General features: G+C 40.6%; 1 protein-coding gene across 1 annotated transcript; it reads right to left on the bottom strand.

Annotated features, from left to right (window-relative positions):
- Positions 1-8,396: 8,396 nt before the first annotated feature.
- LOC113449613 (cholinesterase-like) lies at positions 8,397-19,190 on the bottom strand. The gene is made up of 4 exons (XM_026720700.2): positions 18,867-19,190; positions 12,748-14,212; positions 11,508-11,671; positions 8,397-8,595 (listed from the first exon to the last, which is right to left on the bottom strand). Coding segments are annotated over exons 1-4 (1,644 nt in total). The 5' UTR covers positions 18,880-19,190; the 3' UTR covers positions 8,397-8,593.
- Positions 19,191-20,244: the final 1,054 nt, after the last annotated feature.

Genomic DNA, 20,244 nt, shown 5'->3' with positions numbered 1-20,244 from the left:
CCAGAGACATGAGGGAGTTACCAGAGAGATGCCAGAATGCCTAATTGGACAATGTGACCTGTGACAGGGAGGGAGAATAGCTATTTCGCTTTGTGTTTCACATGTGCCAAAATGATGTATTCAGCTGTTCTTAGAGAGATTTGATCGTTTCAGAGTGCTGACTTGGTTGGGTTCATCAGTAGGAACCATTTTTTAACAGTTTATTTGTATGTATTCACATTACATACAAAAGTGCTTATTGTCTGGATCAATTTATTTTTATACAATAATTTCTACCTCTGCTATCCAACCATGTATAAAACAAGTCCCATGTTAGAAAATACTCCGTATCTTCTTTTTCTTTTATTTTTAGTGTTGGTCTGTCCATTTCTGTGCAATCTAAAAATTTTTTAATTACCTCAACCTCTGTAGGTGTTTCCATATTTTTCCAGTACTGTTCAAATACAATTTGATTTTGCAACTCGTGTTTAAGTTCCCCTTCCACATTTAAGATATTTTTATATTTTAATTTTTTTTCCAGATTTACTACGTTTGGATGTATAAATGCTTCCATTGTTGAGAGCCAGACTGGAATTTTAGTGTAAATTTTTGCTTTCACCTTTTCCCATTTCTAAAAATAGAACATTTCTTAAATAGTGTCTTTGAAAATATCTATGAGTTTTATTTTTATTATACCATAAAAAGCATGCCATCCTAACTGGAGATCATGGCCTTCTAAAAGCAGTAATCTGTTATGTCTAAGTGTTAACCATTTCCTCACTCATGTTAATACAGCTGCATGGTAGTAGAGTTCCCAATCTGGTAGTCCAAAATCTCCATTATCCAGTATGGTTTGCTGACTTCCTCAGTTTTGATTTTTCATATCTGGGGACAGCCAACAGCAGTCTTGGAGCAACTGGAGCTGACATAAAGTGATTGTTTGGTGTGGGTGACAAACATCTGAGTGCTGTGGCAAACACAGAAACATTTGAGTGCTGTGGCATTTTGTCAATTGTTTTCTTTAATTGTGTGCCCAGGATAAAAGGACTAGGTGAACCAATTACTTAATCCTTGGTAAGAGTAATGCTTTTGAATGTTGCATAAACCTCTATATCACCCTTTAGCACCTCATGTTTTATGGCTGATAGCTGCTCAAATATCAAGATACAGTCTATTTGTCAGCCCCGGATCCATCTTGATTCAGATTCAGGGCTGCCACAGTGGGGGATGGGCAAGCTGGGGAAACAGGGGAGCCATATTCTTTCGTCAGAGATCAAGGACAGGTTGCTGGCATCTGGAGGGGAGTGACTGGAATTTGGCAGTAGTTGAGACATGAGGTGGCTTGGCTAATGTCAGTGGTGTATTAACCATTAAGCAGACCACGCACATGCTTAGGACACCAGGCCTACACAGGGCACCATAAAGTTGGGAATATGGCTTCGTTTGTACAGTATGTACAAAGAAGCGGGGCACCAAGATTTGTTGGTGTTGGAAATGACTCCAGATAACAAAAACTTGGATTGGTAAAAACACAAAGATTTTATTTGTAAGCTTAAACCAAAGCAAACAAAAGGGAAAAAGCTGTTTGCAAAGAGCGGTAGGATCTTAGCTGTCTCAACATGAGGTTTGAGTCAAGAACCACACTTTGAGATTTCAGAACATTACATTTTATAGTTTCTCTATCCTGATGCCCCCATGCCCTTCAGTGACCGAGCACAACTAATCCGAAATGCCTTATGGAGACCACATCATCTCCTTCAACACCTCCCAATGACCACCCATTACACATTTTGCCAACATGGCTTTAAGGAATGTCCCTTCAGCAGGGCCTCTTTCTAATGGTCCAAGAACAAAGAAATATCTATTTTTAACACCACCCTGTTACATATTAGCGTACTTTCAGCACATCTTTTCTCTAGCCATCTTAGAACAACGTAATAATTATATGCATCTCTAACATATTTACCTTTATAAAGTAAAGTCTGGCTATAACTTAAAATCACAATGTGCCAAGATTAAACTTAAGTAGATGCTTTGAAGAGCGAAATCTAACTTCAATTGATCAAGAAAGTTAGGGTAATGTTTCATCTCTTCTCCTATTATCCTCCTAATTGATCACTTTGGTGTGAATTGCCTTGACAGTTTGAGATACGTGCCAATTCCTGGAGGAAATAAGGGTGGCATTACTTGATACAGAAGGATGTAATTTATTGCAGGCATATATTTAACAATGAGTAAATGCATAAGGAAATATATTTACAGCAGGATTCCATATCAAGAGAACAAATGTCTATAGAGTAACTTTCTACTTAATGCTATGATATACTATTCTCTTCACCCACGTTTTATTTTTGAATTTTCTTATTTCTTACACCAGTGAGCCTTAATCCACAACTGGCTAATGTGACTGCAGAGTCACTAAATGGTGTGATTTTTAGTGTGATTTTTAGTGTGGAAGGGGGAACACTCACGGAAATTCAGATTCGGGTTTTCCCCAGGTGTGCCGACATGACTGCTCTAATAAATTCTTACTCTGATGGTCTTTGTCTTGGAGTTTTGAATTGCATGGAGAGTGTAATTGGAACACTGACACTATTTTGTGAGCAGACTTTGTTTTGCCATAAAGTCTGTTGAGTTTTCCCATAGTTTTTATCTTTAAATTTATTTTCACTTCACCTAAGACTAGTTGAAGGATTAATTAGTTGCAATGTTGAAACACAATGAGAGTCCATAAAAGAATTTCAACTCTCATTTAGCTCTTCCCTGGCTAATAAGGGGAGCTCTGACTACTGTTCTTTTTCCAACTCTGAAGTTCTCATTCTAGTGCATCACATTTGCTGGAAATAATAGTTTCATTCATTTACAGATCCTTTTTGTGCAAAGCATTATATCTTTTGTTGTTTAGCTGACTTGCCCTTTCTCACAGGAATTCAAATTGCACTATGCTCTCACTGTTCTGTCTTCTGTCTCTTTATGCTGCGTCACCTGTAACATCATGGAATCACTTATTAACCAATCCATTATCCTCCACTTAGAGACAAACAACCTATTCTCTAATAAACAATTTGGTTTCAGAAAAAAACTATCCTGCAATCTGCAACCCTTACGCTGCAAAAACTTTTGAACTACACAACAGACACAATTTACGTAGACTTCCGTAAAGCCTTTGATTCAGTGGTACATGACAAACTACTAAAATTAAAATCTTATGGAATCTCTGGACACCTGCATAACTAGATAGAAGCATTCCTGTCAAACAAATGGTCAAAATTGGGAGCTTCCTATCAAATTATGTATCTGTCAACAGTGGTGTCCCCCAAGGCAGCGTTTTGGGACCAACTCTTTTCATACTTTACATAAATGACCTCTGTGATCATATTAAGAGAAACTGCTTTCTCTTCGCTGATGATGTAAAGCTATTCAACACCACCGACAATACTGCTAGTCTTCAAAAAGACCTCAGCTATGTGTTAGAATAGTCAAACAAATGGCAACTTCAAATCTCGACAAATAAATGCTCTGTCTTACATATTGTCCAAAAAAAATCAGAAAATAAAATACAAGCTGAATAGTCAAGATCTTGTTGATGACCCAAACTTTGTCAAGGATCTTGGAGTACTCATCTCAAATGATCTAAGTGCTAGAGCCCACTGTAACTACATAGCCAAAAAGACACTAAGAGTTGTAAACCTAATCCTGCATGGCTTTTTCTTCGGTAATATCACTCTATTAACTAGAGCATACAAAACATTTGCTAGACCAATAGTTGAATAGAGCTCATCAGTCTGGAATCCGCATTACATATCTGATATGAATACAGTTGAGAAAGTCCAGAAATATTTCACAAGAAGAGTTCTCCACTCCTCTACTTGTTGCAGAATACCTTATGCCACCAGACTTGAAATTTTAGACCCAGACAACCTAGAAGTACGCTGCCTTCAGTCCAATCTAAGTATAGTACATAAAATTATATATTGCAATGTCCTACCTGTCAATGACTACCGCAGCTTTAACTGCAACAATACAAGAGCACACAATAGATACAAACTCAAGGTAAACTGCACCAAACTTGATTGCAGGAAATATGACGTCAGCAACAGAGTGGTCAATATCTGGAATACTCTACCTGACTCTGTGGCTTTTTCCCCAAACCCCAAAAACTTTAACCTTAGATTGTCTACTATTGACCTCACCCCTTTCCTAAGAGGCCTTGAGGGGGTGTGCATAAGTGCACTAACATGCCTACCATCCCTGTTCTATTGTATTTTTTTCTTATTCATATCCATTTCATGTATTCATAACCATGTTTATACTTATACCTGTTATCTAATTATTGCTTGACAAAATTAATAATAATAAAAAATAAAAAATAAAATTATATCTTTTGTTGTTTAACTGACTTGCCCTTTCTTCCCATATCATTGAAATCCACACAAAGTCCTTTATCTGTCCCTGCACCTTCACACTTGTCTCATTCAAAAACAGTATAAATTGAATTTAAGGAAAAAAGGCCAATAAAAATTATCAATAAGAGCCGTTAGGAAAATGAGTCCACTCAGGGAAACATAGTGAGAGTGATGTTGAATAACACATGACCAGCATACAGATACACTGAATAGTAAAATGTAGGTTTTACTTCCAGTAAGCAGGTAAACAAAGTCCAATAAACAATCCAAATCATACACAGTTAAAGCAGTTAGTATTCAGTCCAGGGATAATCCAAAAACGAAGTCAAGTATCATAAACAAAGTTCAGTAAATGAAGTTTGCTAACAGTTGCAAGACTCACAATAATCCAAGTAGAATGATGATCAGGCAATACTGCAAAACAGGAAATGCAAGAAGAAAGAAACCAGGTTTCTGTTGTAATGACGAGGCAGTCGAGTTGTTTGATCATGAACAACTGAATCATGATGATCTTTGTTGGAGTCTAGTCTTGCATTTATACACATTTTTAGTTATCCTCCATCACTAGTTAACTTTGGTTACTGCTTAACTTTCGTTACTGTTTAGCACAGTAATTAATACAATTAATTATCTCTAGTTAAAGTCTAACGTTTGTTTACTTCCTCTCTCTAATCTTCCTTTAGATTAGTGACTTTGTTTGCCTTAGTTGTATTAGCTTGGAAACATTCTTTATCTGAGGTTTGCCATCCGATATTGGAACATTCCTGCAATTACAACTCTACAGGTTTCTGGCTCCATCTTATGGCCGTTGGAGGAACCTCAGCCAATCACACAGCGTTCTCTTAAAGATACAGTATTAAATTACTATCGTGGTTTATATATTTCCAACCCAACTGTTAGGTGACTATCATTCCTAACAAGAGCCAGTGTGGTCTAATGGCTAGAGCACAAGAACAGAAAGCAGGAGACAGAATTCTATCCAGCCTTAAGCATGAAGGCCTACTGGGTGATTTTGGATCCATCACTCTCTCAGCCCAACATGCCTCATAGGGTTGTTGTCATGAAAATACGGGAGGAAGGAGGATTGTGTATGTTTGTTGCCTTGAATTATTTATGAAAATAATAAAGGTGGGAAATAAACAAACCACCAAATAATAAAAGTATAAATGAAGTTAAAGCTGCAAAACATGAATAATGTCAATGAAGTAGTATCCATCAAGGACCAATATATTCAGATTTTCCTTGTTTACTTTGGACCTTCTTCTTTTTCTGGTGTACTTCCCAAAAAAATTTCAGCTACAACTACTTACTATATATTTGTTTGGGACCTCTTCTTGATAAATAAAATTGATGTTCCGAGGTGCAGATTGCTTCGAAAGTTTTTAGCCTTACAATTATTTTCTGATAATGTAGAAAAATTAGATAGGTGCCACAACTGGTACAGTGGTACCTATATGTGTCATGGAAGACTATAGTTCAAATTTTCCAGTAATTTCAGTCAAATTAAGATTCCTTCAGAGAGAAAATCTAGGAAATAACGTGACTTTTGTTGCATAGAAGGCAAGGATTTGATTACCAATAAATGACGAAGGATTTTTTTTTATTTAATTAATTTATTTGTTTGATTTGTCATCACTTATAAGATACTAGGTATAAGTATAAACATTAGTAAGAATACAGGAAATAGATATGAATAAATGGGGACAATAGGACAGAAATGGTAGGTACAATTGTGCACTTATGCACCCCTCTTACAGACCTCTTAGGAATGGGGTGAGGTCAATAGTGAATAAAGGAAGTTAAAGGAGTCGGGGTTTGATATAGAGTTAGGTAGTGCATTCCAGGCATTGACCACTCTGTGGTTAAGTTGTACTTTCTGCAATCAAGTTTGGAGCGGTTTACATTCAGTTTGTATCTGTTGTGTGCTCTTGTATTGTTGCGGTTGAAGCTGAAGTAGTCATTGACTGGTAGGACATTGTAGCAGATAATTGTGTGTACTACACTTAAGTCCAACTGTAGGCGGCATAGTGTTAGGTTGTCCAAGCCCAAAATTTCAAGTCTGGTGCTGTAGGGTATTCTGTTGAGAATAGAGGAGTGTAGTACTCTTCTCGTGAAATATTTCTGGACTTGTTCAATTGTATTAATGTCTGATATACAATGTGAATTCCAGACAGATGAGCTGTATTCAAGTATTGGTCTAGCAAAGGTTTTGTATGCCCTAATTAGCAATTCAATATCACTGGAAGAGAAGCTTCTTAAGATTAGATTTACAATTCTTAATGTCTTTTTGGCAATGCAGTTACAGTGAGCTCTGGCGCTTAGGTCATTTGATATTTTTAATTTATATAGATTTTTAATTTATATACTGTAGATACATGAGTGGTTAAGATGTGATAGTTAATAATTTGTAAAGTCACAGAATCTGTGGTAAGATAATAGGCAAAACTGTGCGGGTTGATAACAGAACAGCTCCTATTAACTAGTGAGAGAGAATCCCAGAAGTGCTTTTGAAAAGGCAACTGGACTTTCTGTTTTTTCTTTGAAGAACTTTTTGCTTCTCATCCAAGAAGCCTCTTCAGCACCTTTGGGACAACCATGACCTGGATAACTGAGAATCTCCATAGATATTGAGAGAGAAATTATAATGTGTAATGTAACGTGTTGCTATTACAATTAACAAACTACTAATAAATCTTTTGATTTCTATATAGTTTTTAAAAGGTTTCACAGAAAAATAATGATATAGAGTTTTAATTTTAATATTTTAATTTTAATATGCACTTTATTTAATGATAATGGTTCAAAGAATCATTTGTGGAAAGAAGCTAAAAGGAAAATCTATTCCAAGAAAGGAATGGAGGGGAAGCCAAATATGACTGAAAAAAGATCACTATTAGTAAGTTTTATGACAGCTCATGAATATGATGTTATTACTGGTGATAATAATGATTATGATTATAACCAGAGGTGGTATTCAGTAGGTTCTGATCAGTTCTGGAGAACCAGTAGCGGAAATTTTGAGTAGTTCAGAGAACCGGTAGCGGAAATTTTGAGTAGTTCAGAGAACCGGTAGCGGAAATTTTGAGTAGTTCAGAGAACCGGTAGCGGAAATTTTGAGTAGTTCAGAGAACCGGTAGCGGAAATTTTGAGTAGTTCAGAGAACCGGTAGCGGAAATTTTGAGTAGTTCAGAGAATCGATAGCGGAAATTTTGAATAGTTAAGAATACCATCTCTGAATGTCCTTGCCCCCATCTATTCTTTGCTTTCCAAGTCCCAGCTGATCAGCTGGGTCTTCTTTTGTTGCCCTGCATAGGAAAATGGAACTGGAAAGCAGGCTAGTGGAGTTGGGAAGGAATGGGATTTTGCAGTAACCTTCTCCCAGGAGTGGAGTGGGAATGAAGATTTTACAGTATCCTTCTCCTGCCACACCCATCAAGCCATGCCACGCCCACCAAGCCATGCCCACAGAAGCGGTAGTAAAATTTTTTGAATCTCACCACTGATTATAACAGCAATGATAAGGAAGGTAATAATGATGGGCAGCATTCAGATGTAATGGCGATGATGGAATAATGGGATTCCCCCAACTAACCTCTAGTAGAACATGGGTGCAGTGGCATTCATACTAATGGCCCACAGTTTAGAGCTATTATCTAATAGTTTTGTAATAGATGTGAATGCACAACCCAGCCATACAATAGATGTATTCACACTCCCTATACCACATCCCATTTTTAATTCTAAAGAGACTATCTATATATAGCACAGGTTTCCTTCCAGGAAATGGGAACCCTGATTAATTAGGATTTCCCTTCATACAAAGAAAGAAAGGATATATGGGTTATTCCTTAAGATGCCCAAAGTCCAATGACTATAGCTCTAAAATCAGATGAATGCACTTGCACCCATGGCTAAATATACCTAGTCTATTGCCTTTCTATTATACCACCTAAAGAGACAGAGTCAGAAGTGGAGTTCGCATAGGCTGAACACACATGCCACCATTACAAATTGGTTCCCTCAGTGATTTTTATTGAACTAAAGCTCAGCCAGTTACTCCCAACCCCTTCATAGGATTATAGTTCTCCCCACATAACAGCTAAATAATGCTCATATCTTGATTCAACTTTTGTTCTTGGTTTTACATGTCATGTTCTATATTCCTGGTTCAACTTTCCAATTCACGAGTCCAGGTCTTCTGGAGATTTCTCTGCCAATGGAAAAAAGCAAGGGAAAAATGTAAGAAACTAAGTTTAAAAAGTCAGAGGACCAAATACTTCACACAACAGACTAGCTTAGTTCACTGACCAAATTGTGGCTTTAATTGAAATACACAGCTAACAGGACTGGTTATATTATTATTATTATTATTATTATTATTATTATTATTATTATTATTATTATTATTATTATTATTATTATTATTATTATTTTACCAGCTGCTCCCCCAGGTGTGTTTTTTTTTTACTCATAGCAAAAGTAAATACTTTTCTTGTCTCTTATATGAAGTTAAAGGTAAAAAGATAAAGTAGCCATCCATGTACCAAGTTTAGTGGTCATCTATATTCATGAAGCAGGAAGAGAGAAAATAAGATACATTGCTATTTTACTTCCTAATGATTACAAGTAGTCCTCGACTTACAATTGTTCCTTTAGAGACTACTCAAATTTACAACAGCACTGAAAAACAGAAGGTTTTCATGCTTGTTACCAAGTCCACGATCATGTGATCAAAAGTTGGGGACTTGGCAACTGGCATGTATTTATGACGGTTGCAACATCCCTAGGTGACATGATCAACATCTGCATCCTTCCCAGCTGGCTTCTGACATGTAAACTCAATGAAGGAAGCTAGATTCACTTAAAAACTTAAAAATCCAATTGTGGTCATAAGTCATGGACCATCTTTATCCTCCTACCCAGAGATGGGATTTAAAAAGATTTACTACTAGTTCTTTGGGTGTGGCTTGGTGGGTGTGGTGTGGCTTGGTGGGCATGGCTTGATGGGCATGGCAGGGAAAGGTTACTGAAAAATCCCCATTCCCTCCCCAACCCATTAACCTGCTTTCCAGCTCAGCTGTCCTGTGCAGGGCAACAAAAGAAGACGCAGCCAGTCAGATGGGACTCAGGAGGCAGTGAATAGATGGGGCGGGGCCAGTCAGAGGTGGTATTTGCCGGTTCTCCAAACTACTCAAAATTTCTGCTACCGGTTCTCCAGAACCCATCAGAATCTGCTGAATACCACCTCTGCTCCTACCACACTTCTTCTTTAGTAGCTCAAGAGCATATATCTTCATTTCAATCCACATAACAATGAAATAGGTGGAACTCCATGAGCAAGTGGGACTTGAACATGGTCTTTTCTGGCCTCAGACAGACACTTATCCGCTACACCATACTGGTTCCTAGGCAGTTTCTCTTGCCCATAATATACACTGCTCAAAAAACTAAAGGGAACACTTAAACAACACAATGTAACTCCAAGTCAATCACACTTCTGTGAAACCAAACTGTCCACTTAGGTAGCAACACTGATTGACAATCAATTTCACATGCTGTTGAGCAAATGGAATAGACAACAGGTGGAAAGCAGGTGCAGTTAGCAAGACATCCCCAATAAAGGAGTGGTTCTGCAGGTGGTGACCACAGACCACTTCTCAGTTCCTATGCTTTCTGGCTGATGGTTTGGTTACTTTTGAATGCTGGCGGTGCTTTCACTCTAGTGGTAGCAGGAGATGGAGTCTACAACCCACACAAGTGGCTCAGGTAGTGCAGCTCATCCAGGATGGCACATCAATGTGAACTGTGGCAAGAAGGTTTGCTATGTCTGTCAGCGTAGTGTCCAGAGCATGGAGGCGCTACCAGGAGAGAGGCCAGTACATCAGGAGATGTGAGGGAGGCCATAGGAGGGCAACAACCCAGCATCAGGACCGCTACCTTCGCCTTTGTGCAAGGTGGGACAGGAGGAGCACTGCCAGAGCTCTACAAAATGACCTCCAGCGGGCCACAAATGTGCATGTGGCTGCTCAAACGGTCAGAAACAGACTCCATGAGGGTGGTTTGAGGGCCCGACATCCACAGGTAGGGGTTGTGCTTACAGCTCAACACCGTGCAGGATGTTTGGCATTTGCCAGAGAACACCAAGATTGGCAAATTCGCCACTGGCGCCCTGTGCTCTTCACAGATGAAAGCAGGTTCACACTGAGCACATGTGACAGACGTGACAGGATCTGGAGATGCTGTGGAGAATGTTCTGCTGCCTGCAACATCCTCCAGCATGACCGGTTTGTCAGTGGGTCAGTAATGGTATGGGGTGGCATTTCTTTAGGGGGCCGCACAGCCCTCCATGTGCTCGCCAGAGGTAGCCTGACTGCCATTAGGTACTGAGATGAGATCCTCAGACCCCTTGTGAGACTATATGCTGGTGCGGTTGGCCCTGGGTTCCTCCTAATGCAAGACAATGCTAGACCTCATGTGGCTGGAGTGTGTCAGCAGTTCCTGAAAGACGAAGGCATTGATGCTATGGACTGGCCTGCCCGTTCCCTGGACCTGAATCCAATTGAGCACATCTGGGACATCATGTCTTGCTCCATCCACCAACACCACATTGCACCACAGGAGTTGGGGGATGCTTTAGTCCAGGTGTGAAAGGAGATCCCTCAGGAGACCATCTGCCACCTCATCAGGAGCATGCCCAGGCATTGTACGGAGGTCATACAGGCATGTGGAGGCCACACACACTACTGAGCCTCATTTTGACTTGTTTTAAGGACATTACATTGAAGTTGGATCAGCCTGTAGTGTTTTTTTTTCCACTTTAATTTTGAGTGTAACGCCAAATCCAGACCTCCATGGGTTGCTAAATTTGATTTCCATTGGTAATTTTTGTGTGAGTTTACTGTCAGCACATTCAACTATGTAATGAACAAAGTATTTAATAAGAATATTTCATTCATTCAGATGTAGGCTGTCTTATTTTTGTGTTCCCTTTATTTTTTTGAGCAGTGTATTATTCTAGCCATTTTTCCTACGGTATCCTCACAAAGCAGATGTTCCTCCTCCTGCTCATTGCTATGCTGGTCTCCAGTGAGAGGATTTATTTCCCCAAAGGACTCAACTCACAGGATTGCATGTCATTCTCAGGAAGAGTAGCCAGGAAATCGCAGAGTGGGGCAGGTGACAGCCGCTTGAGCTGGGGTGCACCTGTGCTGATGTGAAAGAAATTCTGCTCTGTGGCATTATACAGTGGCCATTGTACCTCATCTGCCTTTGTCTCTGTTGGAGTCCTACAAAGGCAATTGAGAAATTATGTTAAGAGTACAAACAATCTCTAACAAGAATTACAGGCATTCGAGTCCATTGATATCAAATAACTATTTTCAAATCTTAAGGCCTTCCTTCCTCCCTCCCTCCCTTCCCTCCAATCCCCCCTCCATCCATCCACTTTCCTTCCTTCCTTCCTTCCTTCCTTCCTTCCTTCCTTCCTTCCTTCCTTTCTCTCTCTCTCTCTCTCTCTCTCTTTCTTTCTTTCTTTCTTTCTCAATACAAGATGTGGATACAAAGTGGGTACTTTTATTCCCAAGAATCATCAAGTATGAGCACTATAGTTACCTTGTTCTCCACAGCCTTTACTTCCACTTTTTCTTATCATTCCTCCAAAAATTAGTATAAGGCAAGGGTCTTCAAACTTGGCAAGTTTAAAACTTGTGGACTTCAACTCCCAGAATTCCTGAGCTAACATGACTAGAGAAGGAATTCTGGGAGTTGGTCCACAAGTCTTAAAAGCTGTCAAGTTTGAAGACCCCTGGTATAAGGGATCACTACCTTTGCCCATGACAGGCCATTAGGAAAGAAACAGGCCAAGGTCTGAGGACAATTCCCAACTGTGATGGTCAGAAGGTACCATCAGCATTTCCTGATCAAACAGTGAGCCTTGTGTCCCATTGCTGTGAAGTCCCATGTTCTTCTGGCTGGTTACTGCTGATATCGGAACCACAGCAATGTTGCTGCCATACAATTGACGCAATAGTTATGGGAAATATAATACTTACAAGACTCAGCTGCTGGGTGCTGCTTGGAATGCTACAGAGGGAGGGAAATTAATGGCACTCCCTATCAGCAACAGACAACTGCTGAGAAAAACCTTTCCCTAACCTTATGTTACCGAATGAGCCCCCAGATTTTCAATTATTCTGTGCAATTGCACATTTCATGCTGTCTGGAAAATGGGAAATTGGCGAGAGATGAACCCCCAGGTTCATTCAGGTTAATCAGTTCCACGACTACCCCAAATCAAGAGTCTCATTCATGAAAAGGACAAGCAAAGATTGCATTGTATGGGCTGGAGGGGTCAGTTCCTTACCCGCCTCTGGCAAACTGTGCCCAGTATCTCATTGTCTGACGGCTCAATGCTTCCTCAGCCTCTGTGACGGATTGGTTTGTTGCTGACGCCATGGTTCCAAAGACATACGGTATCTCTGCTCCGTGGGGTGTCCCTATCCACTCAGGCCATCCAGAGCCAGAAGGGTGGTGACTGAAGGAGTAAACATACGCCGACTTCCTAGCTTTTCTGATCTTTGCAGCAAATTCAACCAAGGGGCACACCATGAAATAATCTCGCATATACTGAGAAAATGCCAAACGGTATTGCCCATGATTAGCTTCACTGAATTTCTGGGCGACGGTGTGCGCAACTTCTTTTTTGGTCCCTCTTCGCATAGTTATTGTCACACCTTGGAGAAGCTGCTCCCATGTTAATATTCCTCCGTTTGTTTTTGTGTTCGAATACATAAGCAATACAAAAGTAGAGCCTTCATCGTCAGTGACCCCAGTAAGAATTGGCTTTCCCTGAAGAATTGCAGCATCCAGCAAATTTGGGACGTTGCCTGGGAGGAAATTGCCATCTGTGGTCAATGAGTTGATCAGAGTCAGCAGGGTAAAGTTCTCGTGTCCAAATTCTATCTCCTGTAGGCAGCTCACCACAGCACCGTCACTATCTTTTGCGCACCCCGCTTGTTTGCTGAGCATTATTGCATCTCTGTGAGCCTCTTGGGGGCTCTTCCAGGGCCAAATGGCATTGGGGACGCCACTCTGAAGCACTGCACGGGCAAAAAGGGGCTGGCTCAGAGGGGAAAGGAGATGGCAACCCACCAAAACTGCTCCTGCACTTTGTCCAACCAGAGTCAACTGAGCTGGGTCTCCCCCAAAAAGAGCGATGTTCTCCTTCAGCCAATTTAGGGCCAAATGTTGGTCCCACAAGCCCATGTTTCCCGGGGCATAGGGTGGCAAGTACAAAAAGCCTAGGCCCCCCAAGCGATAATTCATGGAAGCTACTATGACGTTCTCTGTAGCAGACAAGATGGCTCCATTATAGATATCTAGGGAGGCTGTGCCTGTGATAAAGCCCATGCCTTGGATCCATACAAGGACAGGCACTGGTCTTGTGGGTCGAGGGTGGGGTGCCCAGATGTTAAGAAAGAGACAGTCTTCTGAAAGAGGTGTGTTGGGGACCCATATGTCTTTATCAGGAAAGCCAGTAATATGAGTCTGGGGACACGAGTTGCCAAAACTGGTGGCCTCCAAGACTTCACTCCATGGTTGACGTGGGACGGGCTTTTGAAAACGGAGTTTCTTCACTGGAGGTTCCGCATAGGGGATTCCCAGATAGGCAGTTGCAGAACCGGCTCTAGTCAAGACTATTTTGCCTTTAATAGGGCCACTGCTGGTCACGACTGGAGTGTCATTATTGGAAGCACATTTGCAAACCAATGAGAGGAAGAAGAAAAGGCTCAAACGTGACCAGAAGAAGTGAAGCATGATAGCTATATCTGAAAGAATCAGAAATACAAAATGGTTGACTGGATATAACTCCTCCTGTGTAATGCAACTTAATTTGAATGTATGAATGCATAAATCCATTTAAAGATATATTTTGGAAAGTTTAAATTGGTTTTGATGCAACACAGCTCAACCCAAGCCAGACTGAGTGGCTGTGGGGGTTTTGGTTCCAGAAACCTTCTATCTTTGGGTTCTACATCGGTGTCTTTGACTCAGAAAGGCCCAGTGCACAATCTGGGGGCCACAGTAGACAGATAAGAATAGACAGTAACCATTGCTAGGAGGGCCTTTGCGCAACTTGGGGCTGTGTGCACAACTTGGGCAGTGATGGGATTCAAAAAATTTAATTACCAGTTCTATGGGTGCAGCTTGGTGGGCGTGGCATGGCTTGGTGGGCATGGCAGGGGAAGGATACTGTGAAATCTCCATTCCCACCCTACTCCAAGGGAAGGATATTGCAAAATCCCCTTCCCTCCCCACCCCACTAACCTGCTTTCCAGCTCCATTCTCCTGTGCAGAACAGAAGATCCAGCCAATCGGCTGAGACTCGCGAGGCAGAGAATAGATGGGGGCAGGGCCAATCTCCGAACTACTCAACATTTCCACTACCGGTTCTCCAGAACTGGTCAGAACCTGCTGAATATCACCTCTGAATTTGGGGCTGTGTGTCAAGTGTACCCATTCCTGGATCTGCTCACAGTCACTCATGCAGAGGTGGTATTCAGCAGGTTCTGACCAATTCTGGAGAACTGGTAGCGGAAATTTTGAGTAGTTCAGAGAACCGGCAAATACCACTTCTGACTGGAGATTTTACAGTATCCTTCCCCTGCCATGTCCACCAAGCCACACCCACAAAACCAGTAGTAAAAAAATTTGAATCCAACCACTGCACTCATGCCCTTGTGATTTTCAGATTGGACTACTGCAACATGCTTTAACATGGAGCTGCTCTTGGTGCAGGCAATTACTGGTGCCAATTACTCAAAACATGTGACATCACTGGTTCGCAAGCTGCATTGGCTTATTTTGTGCTTCTGGGTACAGTTCAAAACACAGGTTGTCAGTGGGTTTCTTAAGACTGGGTTACTTATAAGACTATCTGTAGTAGCTACTGAGATCCTATAGATGGCACTAGATGCTAGCAGCAAACTGCAGTGTCTCTGATGCCTCTGGGGACCTCTTTGTTATTACATGATCTTATCCTCTATCTTGGGTTGGAAAGTCCCAGACTTTCCAAACTTATAGATGATCTCATTTTACTAACATTACCACTAGTCTTAAGGATTGGTTGGGAGGTTGTACCAATGTGGTTGGGAGGTGGTTGCGGTATCTATTCTCCAATCCAAATGCTGTATCTATACTACTCTTCCTTGCTTGTAAAAATGGTATAAAAGAATAAACACTGCCCAGGCAGTCAGACATCTTGGCACCCTGCACAATGACTGATCTTTGAAACCCATCAACCATCTCTACCCAATGGGAGACTGTCTCTCCCCAAGGTCTTCCCAATAGTTACTTATGAGCTCTCCTCAATGGTTTCTCTGGCCTATCTGAACTAGCAGGAAACGCATGGTTTGGGTACTGTTAACTAGGGAGCATCAGCTGGCAGACTTTAGAAGAAGAGCTTTATCTGCTATGGTGCTAAAGATAAATTAAGAACAATTCATATATATATATATATATATATATATATATATATATATATATATATATATATATATATATATATATATATATGTGTGTATATATAATATATATATATATATATATATATATATATATATATACATACATACATACATACATACATACATATACACATACACACACACACATATAAGTTTTGCTTATTGATTAGTAAATGAACTAGTAACAATAAATCAATTAGTAAAATAGTAAATCAATTAGTAAAGGGACGTGGTGGCTCGGTGGCTAAGACGCTGAGCTTGTCGATCAGAAAGGTTGGCAGTTCAGTGGTTTGAATCCTTAGCACCACACAATGGAGTGAGCTCCCATTACTTGTTCGAGCTTCTGCCAACCTAGCAGGTTGAGAGCATGTAAAAATGTAAATAGAAAAAATATGGACCACTTTGGTGGGAAGGTAACAGGGTTCTGTGTGCCTTCAGCATTTAGTCATGCCAACCACATGACCACGGAGATATCTTCAGACAGTGCTGCCTCTTCGACTCTGTAACAGAGATGAGCACTCAGCACTGCCCCCTAGAGCCAGAAATGACTAGCATTATGTGCGAGGGGAACCTTTACCTTTTATTGATTAGTAACATTAATACATGTTAAAAAAATAGATTTGCATTGATGAAATAATCTGGCAAAGCAGCATATTGAGCTCAAAAGCTTAATATTCTGGCTTGCTTGGTGTGACTCCCAGAGGTACTTTAGGACAAGGCATGCAGGAGGAAGTAAAACCACAGGCTTGCAAATATTGCTAAAGTCTTACTAAAGTAGAACATAAGAATTTCCGGGATGACAGTTATATTATGAAAATTTGTGGTTAACCTATGCACATCTACAGCTATATGTATGTACACAGAAAGATGGGTGGCAAACAAATTTAATTAATAAACAAAATTTAAAAAAATAAGTGCTATAGGAGTCTTAACTATAAAATGGAAAGGTGACATCTTGATTGTGAGCTTTGTGGTTTGGGGGTATAAAAGACTTGGCTATAAACAATGAGATTACAAGGGTTTTTAAGGAAACCTCCCCATGTTAAACAGCTGTGGTGCCACAGTGGTGAGAATGCCTAACTTTGCCCACAGGAAAGAGTTTGAACCTGAAGAGCTCGAGTTTGACTCAGCCTTCCATCTTTCTGCGATGAGGACCCAGATTGTTGGGTGGGGGATCAATATGCCAATATTGTAAACCAGCCAGAGCGTGCTGTAAAGCGCAATGGAGCAGTATATAAGTCTAAGTGCTATTGCTACTGTATGTCCTCCTACACAGAATAAAGTTGTGTTGTAGGGTGCCTGGTGGTCTCTGAGTTTGGTGGTTTTCTTGCAGACATTTCATTACCAAAGTTGTGTTGCATCAATCGTCACCTTAGTGTGTTCAATTGGGCTCCAACTAACTGGTCAAGGACCCAGTCTCGGTTCAGGACCACAATGGCACACACCCTATTAAATACCTTCCCCTAGAGATTAGATGGCCCCATCGCCTTTCGTGATTCCTTGAAAACATTATGCTCAATCCTACAATATACTTTGTGCTTTTATTTCTCTGATTGTAAGCCACCTAGAGTCACATAAAGTGATACAAGGGACTATATAAATTGAGCAAATCAGTCAATCAATGAAATTTGGAGATATTATGAACTTCCAATCAGAGGGAGAGAAACAGGGAGGGAGAAGTTCATGGCTCAATTTCAAAAAACCCTCAAAGTTCAGGAAGAATTGGGGAATGAACAAAACAAAAGGTTCTTTGACAATGGCAGTGTAAAGATTAGCTTATCAAGGACCCAAGTATGGCAATTTTCCACATGAAATTTTCAACCTGCCAACATTCAATCAAATCAATTTGTCTCAGTGTAAAATATAAATTCTGGCAAATAAAGGGATAGAGATAATGATGGTGTCCCATTCAATTGTGTCCAGTTCTTGGCAAATAAAATACAGTTGCTTAATGATCTGGGTTCTTCCTCTTATTAATTCCTGGTTCCGCCTTTTCTCAATCAATCCTATTCTCATAGCACAAGGGTTTTTCAAACTTGGCAAGTTTAAGACTTGTGGACTTCAATTCCCAAAATTCCTGAGCTATAATGACTGGAGGAGGAATTCTGGGAATTGAAGTCCACAAGTCTTAAAGCTGTCAAGTTTGAAGACCCCTGTCAAAGTGACTTATGACCATTTTTCACACTTACGACTGTTGCAGAATTCCCACAGTCATGAAAGGCCAGAAGAGGAGATGCATGCCTCGATGTGAGTGATATTGAGTTGGCCATGCCCAGCCAATAACATGACCACCAAGCCATGTCCACCCATGACCACCAAGACTAAGCCACGCCCACAGAACCGGTGGTTAAAAAATTTGAATCCCACTCCTGGCCATGGGTGAAAACTAATCTAGGAGAGAAACCACCAAGAACTCAGGAGAAATTTTCTGACAATGAAAACAATCAACCAGTGGAACAACTTGCCTTCAGAAGTTGTGAATGCTCCAACATGGGAAGTTTTAAAAAAATGTTGGATAACCATTTGTTTGAAGGGTGTAGGGTTTCCTGCCTAAACAGAGGAGTGGACTAGAAGACCTCCAAGGTCCCTTCCAAGTCTTCTATTCTGTTCTGTTCTATTCTACTCTTTCTCTACCATCTCTCTTCAATGCTAACGAAACCCTAGTATTTAGAAGATAGTGTCCTCTACATGAGGTAGCAAGATTCATTAGATTGCGTTAACCTTTTAGAAATCATGTGGTCCATTCAAAACAAATAGCCAGATGGTTGCCATTGCTGCCTTCCACCTGGCCAAATCCTTGCTGTCTGAGGAGATAGCCTACCGAATCACAAGGTGGGCAAACACAAATGTAGAATAACACCCCTTTTTCTGTCTTGCTTTCATTTCCCAACTGCTTTCCTAACTTCAACCCCAACTTGTGAGTAATTAGGACATATTCATTCTCGTCGTATCATACCTGCTTCTCTCATCGGCACTAGCTGGGACTGGATATTAGCTGACGGTCTGTCTGTCCCAGGAAAATAAGGTTGTCCTTCTGTTGGCTCCTCGGTGCTCTCCTGCTAGAGTGTGTGTCAGGGAAATAACCTGTTGCCTCCTCTTCTTCTCTTATCTTCTGCTTGCTCTCCTCCCCTTCAAGCTGCAGGCGTGTCTGTGTGAAGGCAAGCCTCTCCCCTAACAAGCCAAGCTGCGGATTTCCAAAGTTGGCAAATCACCAAGACCAGACACAAGGTGGAAGGCAACTGGTACAAAGAGATCAGGACACACAATCTCCACAACTATACAAGTGGATGTTTTCTACATCATCTTCAAAAGACACTCCAAATAGAGGCGGGCGGGGTATACAGGTAGTCCTCGATCTGTGACCACAACGAAGCTCAACATTTATGTTGCCCAATGAGAAAGTTGTTCGGTCAGCTTTGCCCCCCTTCTACAACCTGTCTTGTCACGGTTGTTAAGTGAATCACTGCATTTATTAACTTAGCAACACGGTTCATTGTCATGAATATGAACCAGTTGCCAAGCAGCCGAATTTTGATCATGTGACCACGGGGATGCTGCAAAAGTCGTAATTGTGAAAAACGGTCATAAGTCATTTTTTCAGTGCTGTTGTAATTTTGAACAGTCACTAAATAAATGATTGTAAGTAAAGGACTACCTGTACCCTAGAGGGGACGGTTAAGATGTCTATGAGAATTCCAGCGACCAGAAAATTCAAAGACCTGATTCTTATTTTCTTAGCACGTAGTTGCAATTCTGCACATCTCATTTTTTTTTTCCTATAAAGAATGGGATATTGTCCTACTTTCACAATCAATCTGCTCAAATCAGATTCTGCTCTGTCCAAAAGTTCAAGTGTATTTACTTTCCTTCTGTAAACATTCCCCGATCATTCACCAGTGTGGATTTTGGCTTCTATGGAATTCAATGTTGTCCTTAATTACGTAAAAAAAACCTTTTTTTATTACATAAAAAATGAATTAGAAATGTGAGTGGTGTAACGGGGTTTATTTTGGGCACTTCCAAGCAAAGTTTTAACGTGTTGTGGCTTAGTCACACGAATGAGGATCAAACTGCAAAACAAATATATAAAAGAGAAGTAGATGCTTTGAGAGGAAGACTGGTTGGACAGAATTGACAAGATTCTGGAAAAGAGAGAGTTTAAATACTAAAAAACAATGGTTGAAGAAGAGGAGCCATAGGGTGGAAGCAATGGTTTGCAGGGACACAAGGAAATGAAGAGACACTGGGCAGATGTGCACTTTCTTCTTGCACACTCACTAGTATAAAAAGAAGAGCAGAAAGTGCTTCTTGAATGCGGAAACAGATGAGGCTGT

Source organism: Pseudonaja textilis, chromosome 2 (genome assembly GCF_049901715.1).
Source record: "Pseudonaja textilis isolate UNSWEBS1 chromosome 2, rPseTex1.2, whole genome shotgun sequence".
NCBI classification, from domain to species: domain Eukaryota; kingdom Metazoa; phylum Chordata; class Lepidosauria; order Squamata; family Elapidae; genus Pseudonaja; species Pseudonaja textilis.
The sequence above is the reverse complement of the archived record's forward strand: the minus strand, read 5'-3'. Positions and strand labels throughout refer to the sequence as shown.